The sequence below is a fragment of the Xenopus laevis genome, chromosome 6S (assembly GCF_017654675.1).
Source record: "Xenopus laevis strain J_2021 chromosome 6S, Xenopus_laevis_v10.1, whole genome shotgun sequence".
Taxonomy (NCBI): domain Eukaryota; kingdom Metazoa; phylum Chordata; class Amphibia; order Anura; family Pipidae; genus Xenopus; species Xenopus laevis.
In genome coordinates, this window is record NC_054382.1 from 11522854 (window position 1) to 11544043 (window position 21190).

The following is a 21190-nucleotide window of genomic DNA, read 5'->3' on the forward strand; positions in this document are numbered from 1 at the left end:
TAGCCACAATAGTGCAAGCTATAACACGATATTTATTCTGTAGAATGCTTTACCATACCTGAGTAATCAGCTCTAGAAGCTCTCTCTGTTTGTTTAGGATAGCAGCTGCCATATTAGCTTGGTGTGACATCACGTTCTGTCTGAGTCTCTCCCTGATCACTTATAGCTCTGGGCTCAGATTACAGCAGGGAGGGGAGGAGGGAGAGGAGCAAACTGAGCATGCTCAAGCCCTAGCCCTGGAGGTTTATGCTGAAAACAGGAAGTCTGATACAGAAGCCCATGAGTACACAATAGAAGGACATAAATGTGCTGTTTCTTTTGACAGAGGACTCAGAGCAGCATTACTTTGAGGGTTTACTTGTATATTTATATAGACCTTTCTGATAAAGCTTACTTAATTTTAGCCTTTCCTTCTCCTTTAAACATCCATGGACTTGCCTTAAATTTGTTCCTGATCAAGAATAGGATTTTATTTCCTCAAAGCATCTTAGGTGTTACAATCCAGTCTTCTTGCCTCTGGGAACATGCAGCCTCTTTTCCCTTACAGAACCGCTAAATTGGGAATGGTGAAATGTCTATAAAACGTGCTCTTTTGTAACCGCAAGCTTTTGTTCTTGTTCTGTAGGGTGATGCTAAAATTTCAGTGCAATATATGACGGAAGAGTGCCTAAAGAAACTGGACACCAAACAACAGACCAACCTGTTGCTCAACATGGTGTGGAGAGATTCGGCCAACGAAGAAGTATTCACCTTGATGGCTTCTATCTGCCATACGTTAATGGTGCAACACAGGATGATGGTACCCAAAGTCAGGCAAGTATATAAATCTGTCACATGACCATGTTCAGATATATTTTATGTAGAGATGCACCGAATCCACTATTTTGGATTCGGCCGAACCCCCGAATCCTTTGCGAAAGATTCGGCCGAATACCGAACCGAATCCGAACCCTAATTTGCATATGCAAATTATGGATGGGAAGGGGAAAACATTTTTTACTTCCTTGTTTTCTGACAAAAAGTTACGCGATTTCCCTCCCCGCCCCTAATTTGCAAATTAGGATTCGGATTCGGTTCTGCTGGGCAGAAGGATTTGGCCGAATCTCGAACCGAATCCTGGATTCTGTGCATCCCTAATTTTATGTAGGGGTTGATTTGGAAGCACTTCAAAGACAGATTCCTCTAGATTACCATCTACATGCATTGTTTCTGGTGTTTCTCAACATTTAAAGAAAAACTATTATCAAATAGTGATTTAATAACCTTTAAATTAGAAATATACCTTTAGAGCTGACGTGTCACTCTGGAGGTTCAGGGGCCCTCTGACAGTAACATTATGGGGCAGATTTATCGGGTCGAACTGAAAATTCGAAATTCGACTAGGGAGTAATTCAAATTAGATTCCAGTTTTTAAAAAAATTCTAATTCGAGTTTTGTAATTTATCATACTTTGGAACTTTAAGAACTCGAATTCGACTATTCCCTACCTAAAACCTGCTCAAATTCGAGTTTTTTAAATTTGAATTGAATTCTATTTGAATTTGATACGAGTTTTCAGGTCCATTTAATTCATCCGAGTTTCAAAAATTAGATTTTTTTTTTTAATAAACTTCGATTGGTCAAATTTCTAATTTATGGGAGTTTTTAAAGCATTCTTAGCATTAGATGTCTTACTGTGAATTTCTGTGATGAAGGTTACTGTTCCCTACTGTGAGATCCTGGAAACCCACCTTGAGATGATTTTTTTTTCAACTTAAAGTGGAATAGCACTGCCAGTAAATATACATAATCAGACTTAGCTTGTGTCGGGGGTTCATATCAGAGAATGGGCAGGTCAGCACTAATGTAGTGGTCTGGTCTCCATTCCTGCGTCGCTTGTAAAGAATTGACATTGCCTTTAGTTGTAATGGAAGAGGTCAGTGATTCAATGTTGGCTGGCTCTGTTCCTCTTGGCATGTTTGACCCACTTGCTAATTTAACATGGCCATGGATAGAGCCTATTTAAATACAATCCAGTGTTCTGTAACCTTGGCAAAATCAAACGATCATTTTAGAAACGAGTTTGTCTAATTAAATTAACAAGGTGTGTTATTTATTTAACTTGCTTCTGCTGGCTAAACGCAGAGCCGATCAATAGATAGACGAGACTCGCGTCTTACTTTAGAATAGATGAGCTGGGCTTTCAATGCTTTCCTTGAAGGATTATCAATAGATTTTGAGACTCTACTTCTGGCTAGAAGGCTTTTGTCTTTATGGTTTGGATCAGGATCAGGTACCTTTCTGATACTTGTATGTGGATGAATTGGGAATGCTGGTATTCAGGCCGGCACAAGAAGTCATTGTGCAAATTGGTACTGCAGGTATGGGACCTGTTATCCAGAATGCTCAGGACCTGGGGCCTTCCGGATAACAGATCTCTCTTTAATTTTGATCTTCATACCATAAGTCTACAAAAAAATCATCTAAACCATAAATAAACCCAATAGGCTGGTTCTGCTTCCAAAAAGGATTATTTATATTTTAGTTGGGATCAAGTACAGGTATGGGACCTGTTATCCAGAATGCTCAGGACCTGGGGCCTTCCAGATAACGGATCTCTCTGTAATTTTAATCTTCATACCATAAGTCTACAAAAAATCATGTAAACCATAAATAAACCCAATAGGCTGGTTCTGCTTCCAATAAGGATTAATTATATCTTAGTTGGGATCAAGTACAGGTATGGGACCTGTTATCCAGAATGCTCAGGACCTGGGGCCTTCCAGATAACGGATCTCTCTGTAATTTTAATCTTCATACCATAAATCTACAAAAAATCATGTAAACCATAAATAAACCCAATAGGCTGGTTTTGCTTCCAATAAGGATTGATTATATCCTAGTTGGGATCAAGTACAGGTATGGGACCCATTATCGAGAATGCTCGGGACCTGGGGTTTTCCGGATAATGGATCTTTCCATAATTTGGATCTTCATAACTTAAGTCTACTAGAAAATCATATAAACATTAAATAAACTCAATAGGCTGGTTTTGCTTCCAATAAGGATTAATTATATCTTAGTTTGAATCAAGTACCATGTACTGATTTATTATTACAGAGAAAAGGGAAATCATTTTCAAACATTTGGATTATTTCATTATAATGGAGTCTATGGGAGACAGTCATTCCGTAATTTGGAGCTTTCTGGATAACGGTTTTCCGGATAATGGATCCCATACCTGTACAAGCTACTGTTTTATTATTACAGAGAAAAATTTTTTTTGCAAAATTTGGATTATTTGATTATAATGGAGACTATAGGAAACAGCCTTTCCGTAATTTGGAGCTTTCTGGATAACGGGTTTCCGGATAACCGATCCCATACCTGTATCATACTTCCTTGACACAATTATGACTTATTTGAAATGCAGAGCATGATTTAAGTTGGCGCTGAACATATAGAAAGCATTATAGTGAACATAAGCTGCCTTGAAAACTAAATTATAAAAATGCCCCTTTCTAGCAAATCCAAGGCACAAATATCCAGAAAATAACAATAACCAGGCTAATTTTTCAGGTTTGCAGTCCATAAAGACTAATTAGTTAGAGCGTTACTCTATATACCTCTCAGCTCTTCTAGACACAAAAAAAAAAAATCAAACCTTGTTTAAATTGATGGTTCTGTCCATAGTCCTGGGATGCCGTTTATAACTGACATCCTTTCACTGATCCCTTCCATTAACTTCATCCAGGAACAAACAGGGACATTGATAATGAGACCGTTTTAATTAAACTATCTGGATCGATTGAGTTTGTCAACGTGCTATTTATCCAGACTTGTGATTGTAAAATTTTACAGAAGTAGAATTCCGACAGTATAGAATGGCTCTATTTGCGCCATCATTTGTCCTCAATAATGAGTTCCTTTGTTTAATAGTAGCCAGATGCAGCTTGCTGTACAGAATTAAATCAGTTAAATTGGTTTTCCTAAAATCATCCTAGAAACCAGCTCTTACATTTTTTTTTATTCTTTGGAGGGCAGTTCACCGTAAAATCATCTCTTACTATTATGTACAAGTATGGGATCTTTTTCACAGAGGACAGCTTTTAAACAAACCGTGACTTATACGGAAAATAAGCTGCGTAAATATCCATTTTGGTGACAAAACCCTTTTGGGTTTATTAGATTCAGGGCTATGGAGTCTGTATATAAATCCTGCGACTCCAACGCCACAGTTTATGGCACCTCCGACTCCTCTGTTTTTTTTAAAGGAACAATAACACAAAAGACTGAAAGTGTATTAAAGTTATTAAAATATAATGTACTGTTGCTGTGCACTGCTGCAATTGTCATATATGCTTAGACTTCTATAGTTTATATAAAGCTGCTCTGTAACCATGGGGGCAGCCATTCATGTTGGAGAAAAGGTACAGGTTACATAGCAGATAACACCATTGTATTGGACAGAGTTGTCTGTTATGTGCTTTTTCTCATTTTTTTACCACCAGTTTTTACCAGTGCATGCTAACAGTATATTATATGTTAATTACTTTAAGGAGGTTATTTACTAAAATCAGAATTTTTCTATATATATATATCTATATATCTATATATATATATATCTATATATATATAAATATCTCTCTCTCTCTCTCTCTCTCTCTCTCTCTCTCTCTCTCTCTCTCTCTCTCTCTCTCTCTCTCTCTCTCTCTCTCTCTCTCTCTCTCTCTCTCTATATATATTAAAGTATAAGCCGAGTTTTTCAGCATCCAAAACGTGCTGAAAAAGTCTACCTCGGCTTATACTCGAGTCAGTGGGCAGTAGTCACTTTTAATCATTCCTATACCAACAGTTCGCTTGGGGGAGAGACTGCAATATCACACAGCGCCCTCTGTTGGTTATATGAAAGAATAACAGTGACTGCAATATCACACAGCGCCCTCTGTTGGTTATATGAAAGAATAACAGTGCGCCCTCTGTTGGTTACATGAAAGAATAACAGTGACTGCAATATCACACAGCGCCATCTGTTGGTTATATGAAAGAATAACAGTGACTGCAATATCACACAGCGACCTCTGTTGGTTATATGAAAGAATAACAGTGCGCCCTCTGTTGGTTATATGAAAGAATAACAGTGACTGCAATATCACACAGCACCCTCTGTTAGTTATATGAAAGAATAACAGTGACTGCAATATCACACAGCACCCTCTGTTAGTTATATGAAAGAATAACAGTGCGCCCTCTGTTGGTTACATGAAAGAATAACAGTGACTGCAATATCACACAGCGCCATCTGTTGGTTATATGAAAGAATAACAGTGACTACAATATCACACAGTGCCCTCTGTTGGTTATATGAAAGATTAACAGTGACTGCAATATCACACAGCGCCCTCTGTTGGTTATATGAAAGAATAACAGTGCGCCCTCTGTTGGTTATATGAAAGATTAACAGTGACTGCAATATCACACAGCGCCCTCTGTTGGTTATATGAAAGAATAACAGTGCACCCTTTGTTGGTTATATGAAAGAATAACAGTGACTGCAATATCACACAGCGCCCTCTGTTGGTTATATGAAAGAATAACAGTGACTGCAATATCACACGGCACCCTCTGTTGGTTATATGAAAGAATAACAGTGACTGCAATATCACACAGCGCCCTCTGTTGGTTATATGAAAGAATAATAGTGACTGCAATATCACACAGCGCCCTCTGTTGGTTATATGAAAGATTAACAGTGACTGCAATATCACACAGCACCCTCTGTTGGTTATATGAAAGAATAACAGTGACTGCAATATCACACAGCACCCTCTGTTGGTTATATGAAAGAATAACAGTGACTGCAATATCACACAGCACCCTCTGTTGGTTATATGAAAGAATAACAGTGACTGCAATATCACACAGCACCCTCTGTTGGTTATATGAAAGAATAACAGTGACTGCAAAATCACACAGCACCCTCTGTTGGTTATATGAAAGATTAACAGTGACTGCAATATCACACAGCGCCCTCTGTTGGTTATATGAAAGAATAACAGTGCGCCCTTTGTTGGTTATATGAAAGAATAACAGTGACTGCAATATCACACTGCGCCCTCTGTTGGTTATATGAAAGAATAACAGTGACTGCAATATCACACAGTGCCCTCTGTTGGTTATATGAAAGAATAACAGTGACTGCAATATCACACAGCGCCCTCTGTTGGTTATATGAAAGAATAACAGTGACTGCAATATCACACAGCGCCATCTGTTGGTTATATGAAAGAATAATAGTGACTGCAATATCACACAGCGCCCTCTGTTGGTTATATGAAAGATTAACAGTGACTGCAATATCACACAGTGCCCTCTGTTGGTTATATGAAGGATTAACAGTGATGGCAATATCACACATCGCTCTCTGTTGGTTATACGAAAGATTAACAGTGATTGGAATATCACACAGCGCCCTCTGCACATGGTAGTGGGACAGTGGGACAATGCACACAGTAATCCGTTTGGCAATTCTCTGTCACCATCAACTTTGCAAAGAAGTCCGGTTGATCGCTGGGGGGGTCGCTTTGGCGGAATGTGCTCTGCTGGGAGACAGGGCTGTAGTTGTGTCTATTCTTATACTCGAGTCAATACGTTTTCCCAGTTTTCGTAGTTAAAATTAGGTACCTCGGCTTATACTCGGGTCGGCTTATACTCGAGTATATACGGTATATAGTACAAAACAGGTCCGCACTCTCAGGACTTAGGAAATATTAAGAAACTTTTATTCACACAGGAGACTGACGTTTCGACTTCTTCAGAGGCCTTTCTCAAAGGAAAGACCCCTGCTGTCTGACCAGTGTATTTCATTGTCATTTTGTATGTGTGCACACAAACTCTTGGGGCTGCTATCACTGCTAACATGGAGACTAACATGGAGACTAACATGGAGACTAACATGGAGGCACCACCGCAGAGATGGCTTGGAAGGAGAGCTTGGAAATGAAAGTGGAGCCATATTTTCAGTGGTTATAACTGCTGAATATCTAGAAGTGTACAGTAGCCCTTTGCAGTGAAAAGAACATAAAGGTCATTTAAGGCTTTAAATTAGATATGCAAAGGGGCTAGGCACCTTCACAGCTTTCTCTCAGTCTGCACTGCAGTGTAAACAGCAATTGCAACAAACTCATTAGATGATGTCTCGCCCCACTAGACTTTATTGTAGTCTGAGGAAGCAAAACGCCAGTGAAACGGTCAGCCCTTGATTAGGGTTATTAGCTTCTCTGTGGAGTAATTGCCTTATAGCAGGATATGAGATGCAAGATTGTTGCACAAGCTGCGCCTTTATTGTCGTAAATAGCTCAGTACTGCGGAGTGCAATTAGTGGTCCTAGGGTGGAAAGACAGGGATATATGACCCGTGCCTTACCGAATGTTCTTGACCTGTGTGTTTAGCACTTTTTTGCCTTTTTTTTTTATACAAAAAAGGTTGTTTGAAGGAGGGAGTGACTTCTCTATGCAGAGCACACAGAAGAGCTGAAAAGATCTCTGTATCATATACAATATATGGCCAATATTGACACCCCCTGTCAGAATTAAAACTGGCTATTTTGGTCACACCATCATATAATGACATTTTTAACAGTTCTGTTTTTCCTAATTTGCGGCAACATTCTGAGGACAGCCCTTTACTGAAAAGTCTATACCAGGGGTCCCCAACATTCACATTCAATTGTAATAAGATTTGGGGAGCAACACAAGCATTAAAAAAGTTCCCGTGGAGAGAATCCCTGACCTCAACCCAACTGTATACCAGTGATACAAGGCAAGCCTGATCCCCAACCTCAGTGTCCAGGTTGAATGAAGGAATGGAAGCAAATCCCATCAACAATGTTCCAACTTGTAGTGGAAACCTTCCCAGTTGGGTAGAGGAGTTGTAGTAGCACACAGAGTATAGACTTCATTAATGCACTTGCTTTTGGAACCAGATGTTGAGCAGGCAGGTGCCCACATACTGCTGCTCAAATAGTGTGTGTGTATTTGGAATGCACCCAATTTGTCAGATTTTAGTTTTTATCAGCCAGCAGCACCCAACACCCACTGATGGGTAAAGGCTGCCCAACCTCAGGTCCTCTATTTGTAGAGGTGCTGTTCCCAGCAACCTCTGAAAACTGCTGTCTTGTATGGTTCCAACATTTAAAACGTTCCTACTTGTAGATTCTGGGAGTTATATAAGACAGTATGTTCAGTACCTCATGCTGTGTAGCCATGGGGGCAGCCATTTATACACAGGATACACAGTAGATAACAGATAAGTACTACTATAGTTTATATAAACAAGCTGCTGGGCAGCCATTCAAGCACAGGATACACAGTAGATAACAGATAAGTACTACTATAGTTTATATAAAAAAAGCTGCTGTGTAGCCATGGGGGCAGCCATTCAAGCACAGGATACACAGTAGATAACAGATAAGTACTACTATAGTTCATATAAACAAGCTGCTGTGTAGCCATGGGGGCAGCCATTTATACACAGGATACACAGTAGATAACAGATAAGTACTACTATAGTTTATATAAACAAGCTGCTGTGTAGCCATGGGGGCAGCCATTCAAGCACAGGATACACAGTAGGCTACACAGCAGCTTGTTTATATAAACTATAGTAGTACTTATATGTTATCTACTGTGTATCCTGTGCTTGAATGGCTGCCCCCATGGCTACACAGCAGCTTGTTTATATAAACTATAGTAGTACTTATCTGTTATCTACTGTGTATCCTGTGCTTGAATGGCTGCCCCCATGGCTACACAGCAGCTTGTTTATATAAATTATTGTAGTCTTTCTGAAGCAAACACTCCTGTTTTGCCAGTGCAGGGCACCAGTACAGTATATTGTCTTTCCTTTAAAACATTTTCATTTTTTAGTGTTACTGTTCCTTTAAGCACTTTATTATGCATATACAACAGAAAGAGAATACTCTTGATTGTTATACTTGTAATTTACCCTATAGGTAATAGCTGAGGTCTGATTGAGAAATCAGTATAATCGTATATGTTAATTCAAAGAGAAAGTGAAAAGCACCCCGCTATTACCTTGTGAATAATTAGGCACAAGGTTACTGCAATATCAATTCAAAGACCTACCAGGGTATGGGAATCCTTATCTTGTAGTTGTGCAACACCACCACCACCTTAAAAAACGGGCAATCAGGATATTGTTTGCCCCTTAGGGACAGGTTAAAGTGCTTAGTGCAATAAGTTAAATAAATAATTGTATGTCAATTATATCCTTCATTTGATTCTAGATAAATATCTAAATAATTTAATAAAGTGCCTAATGAAAATGAATTAACAAATTAATTAAAGTGCAGTGCTAACACACAGTGCTCGCCTTGATAAAGCTGAAACTAGCGAAACGCGTTGGCGAAGCTCTGCACAATCTTTTGATTTTATAATGTAGCTTAAAATCTGCTTTTTAAATAATTACTTGGGAATTGGTCAAGTGGGGGTGGCGTGCATTTTAACCAATCCCTCTTTCCAACTATTTCTCCTTCCTATTTCATTCCTGCACTGGAACGCCAAGGGGACTGACGATTTGTGGCTTTTTGACAGAAAATTCTGATCAGGTGCCTTTGAAGGCACCCGAACATCAGCCATTGTTAGTGCTGAATCGTCAGATACAGGGAGAATTCTATTGTTTCTATCTGTATATCTGACCATTCAGCTCTACACTTGTGTATTGAAACGTCTTAATTATTATGTCTATGGCCACCTTAACAAGCCAGTCTTTATCCATGGGATATACAGATCTGCTGTACTTGTCCAGACCACATAAACCCACCCTTTCAGTAGTTTAATGGGCAGCTTACCTGGGATCAAGCATCCCAAATTCTGCCTCCATCCACAACAGCAGAGTTACAATGGCTGTATGGTTCAGCTATCTGTCTCCTTTGAATGGCTATTGGCTGTCAGGCTCATATAATGAAATTGTTAAATATGCCTGTATAGCCATTTTTGGGGAGATTTCATTAGAGAATAGGGCTAGGCAGGAGTATAGAATAAAGGAAATAAATTACAACATAGCAGGCCAGTCACCATTTTAATCAGTAAATATAATGGTTATGACTGTATTTAATTTAAAGGGGAGGTTTCCATAAAGGCTGATAATTGATTTAAACTTATGTATGTTATTCAACTAGATTATACACTCTATAATCTAGTTGCAGGGCCCTCCTCTCATCCGGTACTGTATTTGCATGTAATCTGTATTTTTGATGGATATACCTTTGCTACAATATGTTTGGTCTTTATAAATATACACTAAAAGTAATAAATATTTGTTCCCTTAGAAGTTATGTGAATTTTTTTTTAAATCTTATGAATTTGAATGTGCTCACAACTCGAATGGGAAGTTATTTATGAAAAAACGTCTAACATTCGATCGAATAGGAACGACCCGACAATTGGAATCAAATTTGAATCAAAAACATTGGAGTTTTTTTTAAATTTTGAGTTTATTCGTTTAAGTAGAAAGGGCAGATTTATTAAGGTTCGAAATGGTTAATTAGAATTTTCAAGTTTGGTCTAAACTCACTCAATTCGTGCTGGGAAAAATTCAAACTCAAATTCGAATTTGAGATTTATCCTACCTCGACCCTGGAAGTTACTCGAATTCGATAGGTCGCCACCTAAAACCTGCCGAGTTCATGTAGAAGTGGTAAAGGTCTGTTGACCCATTTGAAGATGTTAATAGCCTTCTTGACATTCAAGTTTTTTTTCCGTGTTCGTATTCGATTCAAATTTTCAGGTTCGTTCAAATGTTAGACTTCGAGTTTTTTCTAAAATAAGATAACATCCGAGTTTCGAGGTCATTCGAGTTCATTCACCCCTAGACTTCACAAATTAGAATTTTGAAAAATAGGTCTCCCTGGGTAGGGATAGGCGAATTTGACCCGTTTCGCCAAAAATTTGCCGCTGGCGAAATGTCGCCGACGCCCATTAAAGTCTATGGGCGTCAAAAACTTTTTGTTGCACGCCAAAATGTTTTTGACGCACGTTTTTTGGTTTTTTTTTTTACGCACGTCGCCATACAAGTCTATGGGCGTAATTTCTGCGGCGAAACAAGGCGAAAAAATTCGCCCATCCCTATCCCTGGGTGCTCTAATCATGGCACCACCCCTCACCTGAATGATGTGCAAGTTAGACAGTAGAGAGGAATATATGATTCCCTCTGTCCCCTCCTCATGAATACAGTGCAGCCAAACCCAGGCAGCACTGTATTCATCTGGCAAGTTCAGGACCTGCCCCTTTGCGCATTCACTGCAGGACAGAGTGCAACGTGCAAAAACCAAAATGCCTGGTCTTTGCACTTTGCACTCCACCCCGCTTTTAAGTAAATGTAATGGGAAATTACAGTGGTAACAATACATTCTCATCTTGTTAAGTAATGCCTTCCAGAATTTAGTCCTCCTCGTTAGTCATCCTCATTACCTTTCTGAATCAAACATAATCAATATTATTGTTTGCTGAGAGTTTCAAGGTTATTTGTCTGAAATTTACTACTTTCAACAAAGACGTTATTGCTCCTTCTCATTTATTTCTACTTACGCGCTATTGATTTTTATAGTGGTTTGCAAGTCATTTAAAGGAGAACTAAACCATAAAAATGAATACAGCTAAAAATGCCATATTTTATACACTGAACTTATTGCATGAGGCTAAAATTTCAGCTTGTCAATAGCAGCAATGATCGGGACTTCAAACTTGTCACAGGGGGTCACCATCTTGGAAAGTGTCTGTGACACTCACATGCTCAGTGGGCTCTGATTGGCTGTTGAGAAGCTAAGCTTAGGGCTCGTCACTAATTATCCAGCAGAAAATGAGCTTCCCTGGCTGTAATATAAGCTGATACTACAGGTTTGCTGATTATTAAATTCTGATGCTAATTGCACTGGTTTCTGTGCTGTCATGTAGTAATTATCTGTATTAATTACTAATCAGCCTTATATTGTGACATTTCTATTCTATGTGTACTGTATATTGTAAGTGGGTCCCTAAGCTCAGTAAGTGACAGCAGCACAGAGCATGTGCAGTGAATCAGCAGAAAAGAAGATGGGGAGCTACTGGGGCATCTTTGGAGACACAGATCTTTACTGCTAAAGGGCTGTAGTTGCCTTGGGCTGGTACAGAAGCACAAAACATAATGTACAACATTTCTAGCTACTTCTTTAGTTAGGCTTTAGTTCTTCTTTAAAGGTCATAGGTGCCCATAATTGCACTTCCTGAGCCAACGTGTATAGAAGAATCTAGAATAGAATACAGTTATGGGACCTGTTATCCAGAATGCACGGGATCTGCAGTTTTTATGATACGAGGTCTTCTGTAAATCTTCATACTTTAAATCACCTAAGAAATCATTTAAACATTAAATAAACCCAATTCTGCCTCCTATAAGGGTTAATTATATCTTAGTTGGGATCAAGTACTTGGTACTGTTTTTTTATTACAGAGAAAAAGAAATTCAGTTTTAAAAAATCTGATATTATTTGATTAAAATGGAATCTATGAGAAATGGCCTTCCCATAATTCAGAAATGGCTGGATAACAGATCCCTTACCTGTACCAGCGTTTAGCCCTGCAGAATCAAAATGTAGTGCTTGATTTCATTTTACCAGTAAATTAACCTTGGTTTTGCATTGCCGCAAACAACCGGTAATTGTTTGTGGCTCTCCGGGGCATGTTAGATTGGCCGTATTGATCCCACAGATCTTTAAAGTGCATTACAAGTCTTACAGTACTTAGCCGTTCTATTAATCTGCGTCTTTATTGGGAGACAAGTATTAGTTATGAGAGGCAAGGAAAAGCTTCCGGCATTCCTCCTCCTTCTCCAAGGAGATATATTTCTTCAGCAGCCTTTTGATTGATTCAACAATTAAGTGTTGCGGTTGTTTAAAAAAAAAGAAAAAGAAAAAAAAAGGGTTTATTCCTGAATAAGGATTCGCCAAATCCCTATTTTCTGGCTTTAACAAAAACACAATTTGAAGCATAATTTGCATATGCAAGTGGGAAAGAAAGTTAAATACAGGTATGGAACCTGTTATCCAGAATGCTCGGGACCTGAGGTTTTCCAGATAGGGATCTTTCCGTAATTTGGATCTTCATACCTTAAGTCGATGAAAAGATCACGTAATCATTAAATAAACCCAATAGGCTGGTTTTGCTTCGAATAAGGATTAATTATATTTTAGTTTGGATCAAGTACAAGCTACTGTTTTATTATTACAGAGAAAAAGACATTTTTTAAAAAAAAATTTGGATTCTTTGAATAAGATAGAGTTTATGGGAGACGGCCTTTTCATATTTCTAACCTTTCTGGATAATGGGTTTCCGGATAACAGGTCCCACACCTGTAAAATCATTTTTGACCCCCTTTATTGCAGCTAATCTGAATCCTGCTGAAAAAGACTTGAATTCAGAAAATCCAGGATTGTTTTTTTTTTTTTTTTTTTTCAATTAAGACATTCCTTTTTGCAAAATAAAATGTTGCCCATTAAAAGAAAGCAGCTTTCCACTATACATTCATTACCCATTTCTCATGGTTTAAAAGTGTATTTCTAAATAACTGCAAATGGAATGATATGTGAGACAGGCCAAACCCCTCAGGCACAGGGCTCCCCTTTCTTTGGCCAGTTTTTATATAGTGGCCCCGGCCTCCTCCAGTTATGTTAGTTGAGCAGGTTGGCTGTGGTTGTATAAAAAACTGCAGCACATCCGGTTGGGTTGGGAGAGGGTGGGTATATAAATAAATGCTTCTTATTGATTTGGTTGATGATTTGTCGACCTGTGCATCAGTAGCTTGTGCCATACATAGGCCAAAAAGCTTGGGCCAGATGAGTCGGATCTCTGCCTGCGGAGAAACACAGGCCAAAAATTCACTCTTCTGTTGCCGCCCTGATTTGCCGACACCCAGAAACATTGTATCCGCCTGGGTGAAGGTTGGCACAGCAGATTTTGGTGCAAAATGCAACATCTTAAGGTCCCCATACATGGGCCGATTCGTCAGCTTATTGGCCCGTGTTTGGGGCCATCCAACAGGCATCCCAGATCGATATATGGGCGTAAGTCGGCCAGATGTTGATCAGGAAGGGTAAAAAATCATGTCCGATCGCTGCCACATCTGTCCGTTGATGCGATCACCCACTTCAATGTGGGCATATCAGGGAGACATCGCCAAACGAGCAGATCTCCTTGTGTATGGCCACCTTTATTTCTGAAATCTGCCTTGTGTTCCTGCACACAAGTGGAGGTGATGTTTCTACGTCGGGCAGAAGGGCAGTAGCGTGGAGTTTGATTCTTGGCCTGTGTTTCTCGTCTGTCCCTAGATCTGACACGTCTGTCCCTAGCCTAAAAGCTGCTGATTCAATTCGGCAGTTTATTGGCCTTTAGACAGGGCCCACCAATTGACCTGTCCAACTGACATTTGGCCTGTAAATAAGCCCCGTTCCATGGGACATAACTGTTCAGCGAGTTTGTAATTCATCCTCAGCATTCAGCTCAGATTCAAAAGCAACAGTTATGACCCATTTGCCCCCCCTCTCAAGTCTCTGATTGGTTACTTCCTGGTAACCAATCAGTGGAAATCAAGAGATGAAAAGCAGGAAGTAGTGTTCTGGCTATTATGTTAGACATCCAGTCACTCCAGCCTTTATACATTAAATTTTTGGCTAACTAACTATATTGAGAACATTTGTTGTTTTGCACAGCCTATCTATTTACCCAGATTTTTTTTCTTAGGGATGCACTGAATCCACTATTTTGGATTCGACTGAACCATTATGGGTGGGACGGGGAAAACACTTTTACTTTCTTGTTTTGTGACAAAAAGTCACCTGATTTCCCTCCCCGCCCCTAATTTGCATCAGTTTGGCCGGCCAGAAGGATTCGGCCGACTCCAAATCCTGCTGAAAAACGCCTTATCCGGAACCAAATTCTGTATTTGGTGCATCCCTAATTTTTATACTGAACAATTCCTTTAAAGGTGAACCACCCTTTTAAAGTAGCAGTCATAAAGCTCAAGGAATAGTCACAGACTGTGGACAATGTGAATATTACACTTTCATCTGGCAGATGTTCCACACTAATCGCTGTTACGTGTCAGACCATTTCACACATATTAGATCACGTCCATTTATTCTCTGCTAATCTATAGATAAGGTACGAGACAGTCTGGTAAAAGTGACACCAGAGTGAAATGTTGCACAAAGCTCAGACTATATTATGTGAAGGACTTCAATCCTCTCTGGAATTTTCTCAAGTCAACAGGGTATCCCCGGCTTCCCTTGTGATGTGCAGAGGCGCAAACATATTTAGGATTCAATTCTCGTAATTGCCCTTTCATTACCTCATCCCAAAATGTGACCATTGTATTTTAATTTTTACTGGCGAAACTGTATCCTGCTGATGAGAGAGGCCTATGTTTGCTGTGACCCCCGGAGAGAAAACAAAAGCCTTGTCTCTTTCAGGCCTAGGGAAGGCCGACTGCCATCTTTCGGCTACAGTTCTCAGGCGGCCATTGTATTTGTGTTCATTAGTGCAAATGATCTCTGTGGGTGATCAGCCCTGTTTATGGCCAGGGATAAATAAAAGGGAATTAACTGCAACAAATTAAGTTTTAGTGCCGGTTCTTCTTCTGCATGTAGCCTAATGGGCCATTTAATCCTTGCAACGGAGGAATTTCACACTTTAGTTTACAGGGCTCCATAATCCGTCAGCAAACAAGCCAGCCATGTGTTCCCTTGGAGAGAGAGAGAGACACTCTGGCGTGGAGTTTTCCGGATAAGGGATCTTTCTGTAATTTGGATCTTCATACTTTGTCTACTAGAAAATCATGTAAATATTAATTAAACCAAATGGGTTGTTTCTGCTTCCTATAAGGATTAATTATATCTTATTTGGGATCCAATACAAGGTACTGTTTTATTATTTCAGAGATAAAAGGAAATTATCTTTAAAAATCTGAATTATTTGATTATAATGGAGTCTATGAGAGACGAGCTTTCTGTAATTTGGAACATTCTGGATAATGGGTTTCCGGATAAAGGATCCCATACCTGTATATTATTTTAATACAGGAATGGAATGCGTTATCCAGAAAGCTCAGAATTACGGAAAGGCTGTCTCCCGTAGACTCCATTTTATGCAAACAATCCCAATTTTTAATTACTGTGAAATAATAAAACAGTAGCTTGTACTTGATCCAAACTGAGATATAATTAATCCTTATTGGAAGCAAAACCAGCCTATTGGGTTTATTAAATGTTTACATGATTTTCTAGTAGACTTAAGGTATGAAGACCCAAATTATTGAAAGATCTGTTATCCGGAAAACCCCAGGTCCATATCTATCTATCCATCTATCATCTCTCTCTCTCTCTCTCTCTCTCTCTCTCTCTCTCTCTCTCTCTCTCTCTCTCTCTCTCTCTCTCTCTCTCTCTCTCTCTCTCTCTCTCTCTCTCTCTCTCTCTCTCTCTCTCTCTCTATTAAAGCTTCAGAAGTCATTAAAATATGGGAAGAGGCAATTAAAGGGGTTATTTAAACACTAGTAATTCTGGGGCTAAAATATGATAACATTTTATCCTACTTCTGGGAATTGCGGCACAACGCTCCCTCCTCCCACATTCCATAGACACTTGTTAAAATGTTACTCCTTGGGAGGGATTTTTGTGTTTTTCTGATGAAATTGCTGATCTGTAACTGAGCCCAGTGTGAAAATATCCTCTTGTTCTTTGTGTATGCTTTACACTATAGTTTGCTTTTACTGTGGGTCAACACTCAAAAATAGGCACCATAAGGGTAGGGACACACTGGGCGATTTGGGGAGATTTAGTCGCCTGGCGACTAATCGCCGCGACTTTCCACGACCAATCTTCCCCGAATGCCTCCCCTCGCTCTGCGCCTGGCTAAAATGAAAAATCGCCTGCGCTAATCACACGCGGCGATTCGTTTTCCGAAGTCGCCCGAAGTTTCCTTGTGAGGCAACTTCGGGCGATTTCGGAAAACGAATCGCCGCGTGTGATTAGCGCAGGCGATTTTTCATTTTAGCCAGGCGCAGAGCGAGGGGAGGCATTCGGGGAGAAAAGTCGCGGCGATTAGTCGCCAGGCGACTAAATCTCCCCAAATCGCCCAGTGTGTCCCAGCCCTAATCCTTTAGCAAACAATGGTCTCCATTGCCTTTGTTCATAGTTGTTAAACGTGTCTACATAAAACCCTCTCTACTGTGAATCATCAGGTGCTAACGTTTCTGTACGATGTTAATATTCTGGCTGTCCCACTCCCTTATTTGTGCTCCAGTATCAATTGACTTGGTATTTGTCACCTGGGAGGACAAAGCATTCAGCAACACTCTCCACCGATTTAAAGGAGAACTAAAGCTTAAATAAGAAGTAGCTAGAAATGTTGTATATTATGTTATGTGCTTCTGTACTAGCCCAAGGCAACCACAGCCCTTTAGCAGTAAAGATCTGTGTCTCCAAAGATGCCCCAGTAGCTCCCCATCTTCTTTTCTGCTGATTCACTGCACATGCTCTGTGCTGCTGTCACTTACTAAGCTTAGGGACCCACTCACAATATACAGTATTATTTCATGTTTACATGATTTTCTAGTAGACTTAAGGTATGGAGATCCAAATAATGGAAAGATCTGTTGTTTGGAAGACCCCAGGTCCCAAGCATTCTGGATAACAGGTCCCATACCTGTACCCCAGAACACATGGCAGGATAAATGCTTTAACAACTTTATGTATAATACTTCCATCCTGTTTGAACAATGCGTTAAAAAAAGGAAAACATCGAAAAAAAATAGACTTTTTTAGGCAATTTGGTAGAGCAAAAAAATCCAAAAGCTTCTAAAAATCCGAAATAATTAAAACTGGTCCAATAGGATCAGCGCAGCTCCCATTGATTTGCAAGCTTTTACTTGGCGCAGTTTTGTATTAAAAGTTTTTCAGTGGTTTCACACTTAATAAATCTAAATTTTTTGTTTTAGAGAAAAAAAAAATGGGCAGCCTGCGGAATGAGGGGAAGATGTGGGTATAGCTGCGGGTCGGGTTGCGGGTCTCATCTAAATTTCTTATCTTATGTAATATTGTCTATATTTTACTCCTTTTAAAGTTTTACAAAACTTGTTTCTGTCCCGCCCACTTTTGATGATGTCACTTCCGGTTTGCAGCACCATCACTTCCTGTTTGATGGTGGTCTGCTGGTTGCGGGTGGGGTTGTGGATAAGGCAGTTGTGGGTCGGGTAGCGGATCAAAGTGGGTAAATACGTGGGTTCGGGTCGCAGGGTCGGGTGTTAGAAATTGGTTCCGCGCGGGACTCTATCCCATTGTTCTGTTGTTAGACTACTGGTGGGGAAAGGGAGGGAGGTGATATCACTCCAACTTGCAGTACAGCAGTAAAGAGTGATTGAAGTTTATCAGAGCACAAGTCACATGACTGGGGGCAGCTGGGAAACTGACAATATGTCTAGCCCCATGTCAGATTTCAAAACTGAATATAAAAAAATCTGTGTGCTCTTTTGAGAAATGGATTTCAGTGCAGAATTCTGCTGGAGCAGCACTATTAACTGATTCATTTTGAAAAAAAAGCTAAGAATGCGAGAGCAGCTGTCCATAGAGATGTGTGTTTATTACTAAATCCTAATTTCTGATTTCTTCTAGGTTGCTGTACAGTTTAGCTTTCAATGCCAGATTTTTGAGACATCTGTGGTATTTAATTTCCTCAATGACGACGAAAATGATAACAGGGTACGTATGCAGCACCTTTATATTTGCATAAAAACTCCATTTTGCTATTGTTAATTAGACTGGAATACCAAATCGGAGAGCTGCTAAAAAAAAAAGCGAAATAACAGATTTGCCATTAAAACAATGGTATTTAGATTTCTGTTCAGCATCTTTCCATTTTGCAATTTAGGGTCCAATTTACCCTTGCAACCAGGCAGGGTTTAATGAGTTTTTAGAAGATGATTAGGAGAGTGTATGAATAGAAAAATAAAAAATATGAAGAATATTGTACCAATTGAAAAAGGAAAGGCTAAAACTAAATAAGCTTTATCAGAAAGGTCTATATAAATACACCAGTAAACCCTCAAAGTAATGCTGCTCTGAGTCCTCTGTCAAAAGAAACACAGCATTCCTTTCCTTCTATTGTGTACTCATGGGCTTCTGTATCAGACTTCCTGTTTTCATCTTAAACCTCCAGGGCTAGGGCTTGAGCATGCTCAGTTTGCGTCTCTGCTCCTCCCTCCTCCTTCCCTGCTGTAATTTAAGCCCAGAGCTATAAGTGATCAGGGAGAGACTCAGGCAGGAAGTGATGTCACACCAAGCTATTATGGCAGCTGCTATCCTAAACAAACAGAGAGCTTCTAGAGCGGTTACTCAGGTATGGTAAAGCATTCTGCAGAATAAATATAGTGTTATAGCTTGCACTGTTGTGGCTAATCTATTGGCAATAAACTGCTTCGGTAGCTTTCCTTCTCCTTTAAAAATAGAGTATTCTACAACGTACTAAAGTTAGCTTAACTACCCCTTTATGTTAATGCTAAATTGTTTTTAATAGAGGTTTTTTATTTCTGTAACAGATCTAGGGTTCCGCTAATCCAGGTGATTTCAAGAGGTTCCCCCATGTCTCTTGAAGATTCCAACAGGATCATCCCTCTGTTTTATCTCTTTAGCTCATTGTTTAGTCATTCCCTTATTTCAGTACATGATAATGAATTCTTCGGGGATCCCATTGAAGGTAAGCAACCTTTTAAAGCGAGCACTTCGTAAGGGGCACCCCACTCAGAAAAACAAAATGACTGCTACCATCACTTCCTGTGAAGAATAATGCCCTGGTATTAAAGGGGTGGTTCACCTTTTAGTTAACTTTTAGTATGTTATAGAATGGCCAATTCTAAGCAATTTTTCAATTGGTCTTCAGTATTTTGTTTCTTATAGTTTTTTAATTATCTTCTTCGGACTCTTTCCAGCTTTCAAATGGGGGTCACAGACCAACAAACAAATGCTCTGTAAAGCTACAAATGTATTGTTTTTGCTACTTTTTATTACTCATCTTTCTATTCAGGCCTCTCCTATTCATATTCCAGTCTCTTATTCATATCAGTGCATGGTTGCTAGGGGAATTTAAACCCTAGCAATATGACTGCTGAAGCGTCAAACTGGAGAGCTGATGAATAAAAACCTAAATAATTTAAAAAACACAAATAATAACAAATGAAAACCAATTGCAAATTATCTCAGAATATCACTCTCTACGTCATTCTAAAAGTTAACTCAAAGGGTAACAACCCCTTTAAAGGAGAAGGAAACCCCCTAAGCGCAAAAGCCCCCTGTGTTTCCCCCCCTCCCTCCTCCCCCCTGGCCTACAAGTCCCCCCGGGCAAATGCCCCTAACTTGTTACTCACCCCTCTGCGCAGGTCCTGTCCACGGAGTTCACAGGTGCCATCTTCTCCCGAGCGATCTTCTTCCTGGATTAATCGGCATCTTCTGGCGCATACGCAGTAGGAGCATTTACCGGCACTGATCCACTGCGCATGCGCCGAAAGTCACGAAGTGAAATCGGAAAACTTTGTGACTTTCGGGGCATGCGCAGTCGATACATACCGGTAAATGCTCATACTGCGCATACGCCAGAAGATGCCGATTAATCCAGGAAGAAGACCGCTCGGGAGAAGATGGCACCTGTGAACTCCGTGGACAGGACCTGCGCAGAGGGGTGAGTAACAAGTTAGGGGCATTTGCCCGGGGGGACAGGTAGGCCATGAGGGAGGAGGGAGGGGGGGCAACACAGGGGAGGGGGAGGGCTTTTGCGCCCAGGGGGTTTCCTTCTCCTTTAAGCGAAAAGGCAGATTTAGCAATTTGAAAATAACCTTTTTTTTGTTTTTTGTTTAAAGGAGAACTAAACCCTAAAAATGAAGATGGCTAAAAATACCATGTTTTTAATATAGTGAACTTATTTAATATAGTGAACTTAATGCCATGTTTTATACACTGAACTTATTGCACGAGGCTAAAGTTTGAGCTTGTCAATAGCAGCAATGATCCAGGACTTCAAACTTGTCACAGGGCGTCACCATCTTGGAAAGTGTCTGTGACACTCACATGCTCAGTGGGCTCTGATTGGCTGTTGAGAAGCTAAGCTTAGGGCTC

At 39.9% G+C, this 21190-nt stretch overlaps 1 protein-coding gene across 1 annotated transcript in view; it reads left to right on the forward strand.

Moving 5' to 3' along the window:
* The window catches only part of ube3c.S (ubiquitin protein ligase E3C S homeolog), a 77800-nt gene that overhangs the window by 23642 nt on the left and 32968 nt on the right, over positions 1 to 21190 (forward strand). Inside the window, 3 exon segments of the mRNA NM_001087330.1 lie at positions 626 to 813; positions 18698 to 18784; positions 19621 to 19778. Of these exon segments, the coding sequence (NP_001080799.1) occupies positions 626 to 813; positions 18698 to 18784; positions 19621 to 19778 (433 nt within the window).